Source organism: Protomyctophum parallelum (genome assembly GCF_964188405.1).
Source record: "Protomyctophum parallelum genome assembly, chromosome: 12".
Lineage (NCBI taxonomy): Eukaryota > Metazoa > Chordata > Actinopteri > Myctophiformes > Myctophidae > Protomyctophum > Protomyctophum parallelum.
The window spans coordinates 45,277,108-45,280,075 of record NC_139712.1 but is presented as its reverse complement, the minus strand read 5'-3'; the positions used below and the strand labels follow the sequence as shown (position 1 = coordinate 45,280,075).

At 39.4% G+C, this 2,968-nt stretch overlaps 1 protein-coding gene across 1 annotated transcript; it reads right to left on the bottom strand.

Moving 5' to 3' along the window:
• Window positions 1–1,063: 1,063 nt before the first annotated feature.
• Window positions 1,064–2,566, bottom strand: LOC310867687 (trace amine-associated receptor 13c-like; the record flags this gene model as incomplete). The annotated part of the gene is made up of 2 exons (XM_083777804.1): window positions 1,064–1,874; window positions 2,391–2,566. 2 exons carry the CDS (start codon window positions 2,564–2,566, stop codon window positions 1,064–1,066), a joined length of 987 nt encoding a protein of 328 aa, XP_083633930.1.
• Window positions 2,567–2,968: the final 402 nt, after the last annotated feature.

The following is a 2,968-nucleotide window of genomic DNA, read 5'->3' as shown; positions in this document are numbered from 1 at the left end:
CTCATGGAAGTAATTGACAATATATAAAGTTACAACGCCAACTTTGATGAGGCTGCATTGCTTTGTTTTAAAAATATAAGGTTTTCTTAATTTCCTGAAAAATGTATATTTTTGATTTCCTGAAAAATGAACATGTTGGAGTTATGAGGTTTCCTCCCGACAGCAGAGAATACAGAATACAATACAGAATCACAAAGCTGATCATAATTAGTCACAGATTGGCTGGAATGAAAAGTTAAGATTTTAACTCCAGGTAGGTTTAAATCTTAGACCTTTCCCACTTGATTTTGTTTAGGGTAAAACACAGTACACTTTGATGTCGTTGAAAACGTACAATATGTTACAGTACCTTACAGTAGATCATTTTCGACAGAATGCACTTAATAGTCATGCACTCCCCGCCCCCCCAAGTAAAAAACTATGCAGAAATGGATATAGCTCAAAACTTTTAAGTAATTTCTTTGTAAGATAACATTTAAAAAGAAATGCATGAGATGTTTACAGATTGTATATAGGCATACACATTGAGTTAAATAATGTATTATATGAATAAAATATAAAATACGATCTGTTACCAGTAAATATGAACGTATGTCTATCAACTGTCATAGCTTAAACACTGACACTTGACACTTTATGGACTAAAGGGACTTGTCTTAATGTATGTTTTTTTTATATAGAGTAGGCTATTATGTCTTTTAAATGCACTTGAGCTGGATTGCAAATCAATTTCATGGTCTTGTACAATGACAATAGAGATATTCTGATTCTGATGTGTGTGTACACATTCTGATGTGTGTGTACACATTCGACGACTGTCATAGAAAATAAATATACAAATATACTTTGGTTTGCTACATTGATTGCTATATTGAAACACTATCATAATGATCAAGTGAGTGTAGCCTACAATTTCCTATTTAACCACAACCCCAGTGTCCGTATTGGCAGGTCAAAACAGGAGTAAATAGACAAACATCTGTCTAAAATGGGTTTCACTGTTTGCATGAAATCTAGGTTTTAAATGGTTAGAGGTATTGTATCATTTTGACCTCTCCATCGTTTAACTCGACAGTATGTTAATGTCAGAGGAACCAGGCTGCATAATCTGAAGTGTAACAATGAGTTTAATAGATTTTCTATACCAGGGGTAGAAAAAGGCGTATATGAGAGGATTCACACAGGAGTTCAAATACATCACCCACAGTAAAATAGGCATAGCAAACGCTACGTTATTGTCCCCGCCTGCAAAAAGTGGAAAGTAATACGGACAGAAGCATAATAGAAACACAAGTATGACAGTACCGAGAGTCCTTGCTGCTTTTAGCTCAGATTTGCTTATGGTACCGAGCTGACTGGCTCTAAATGGGTGAGTCTTCATGGCCCGTGCCTGAGACACAGCCACCACAAACACTCTACCATACAGAACTATGATGACGGTCACTGGACTGATGAAAGTTACAAAACTATCGATAACTCCTGCGACGTAGGTAACGACCACATTGCACTCTCCATGACAGTTGTGACTCAACTGCGTAATCCCTTGCATTAACACAAAATTGTAGGAAACAGAGCAGGCCCAGCAGAGACAGACAGTGACTTGAACCCTTCTTATTGTGATTTTGTTGGTGTAATGCAAAGGTTCACAAATAGCCACGTAACGGTCGACTGCTATGAGCACCATGGTTCCTACTGCGCCGGAGACAACTACAAGGACAAAATAGGGAACAATAAAATTGCACATGAAGTCACCCAGAAACCAGCAGCCGGTTATGGTACGAAGTGCTTCTATTGGAATCACCAGGCAGCCTAGAAGGAAGTCTGAGATAGCCAGGGAGAGGATGAGAATGTTCGTCTGGGTGTTGAGCAGCTGCCTGGAAAAGGATGAGAATGCTTTTGAAGTATGTTTAATATTGTTAATTAACCACTTAAACCATATAGTTGACTGGAGCCCCCCAGGGCTTGATCCTATTTTTCCCTTTACACCAAATCTCTTCACCAAAAATAGCCGATCCGCAAGCTTGCATATCAGGACGTTATAGGGTCTGTGTGGTTAACATACAGTAAAGCGGAGGTACATGATTAAAGCATGTGTGACACCAAAGTAATTTGCCATTGTCAAAAGAAAAATCACACCCGTGTGAAGTGAGGGGCGTTAACATATTAAAGTCTATCTCATGTTGATTAGGTGATGTAATGGTGATGTAAAACAAACGGTGACAACACAAACATTAAACGCCATTAACAATAAAGAGACAATATGACGTAAATGACACATTATGGCGTAGATTTTCCCTTCATTGTCAATGCGTTTACAAAACAAACATTGAACTAAAGACAAACTTTAAACCTGTGTATAGTATGGGCTGTGCTGAGAATGATTACCCCACCTGAAGTGTAAGATGGAGATAATGACCAATAGGTTGAAAATCGCTGTGAGCACAGAGAAGACAAGAAACATAACGACCAGGGAGACTTGCTGATAGTGGGGACGTTCCAGCCTCCTGCAGGAGGCGTTGAGGAGTTGTGGGAAGCAGAGCGCGGCTCCTTCCAGATGATCCTCCATCATCAGAGGAAGCTGCCAAGGTCTGGACAGCTTCCTGGCTAAAGGTCCCCGTCACAGCTTTTTATCTCCCTATACTGTTGTCCTTCTCCTTCGCCCTCATTCTCTGGAGTCTCTCTTCATCCCCATGCGTCTCCCTCTCTCTGTTTCATCACTCACCAACCCCTCCTCCCCCTGTCCTCACTCATCTCTAGCTTCTTTCTTGTATTTTTTTGTTCCTCTCTTCTAAGTTTACTGCCTCTCATTTCTAGACAGCAAGCCGTATGGAAATGGGTCTTTCTGTGAATTGTGTGGTCGTCTAAAGAAACTTTGACAGGAAAAGAACTTAGAAAAATATATTTTATTTTATTTTATCATGCTCTGTGCTCATGGTGCAATTAAAAAGCTTTTTAATTGCCAAAAATA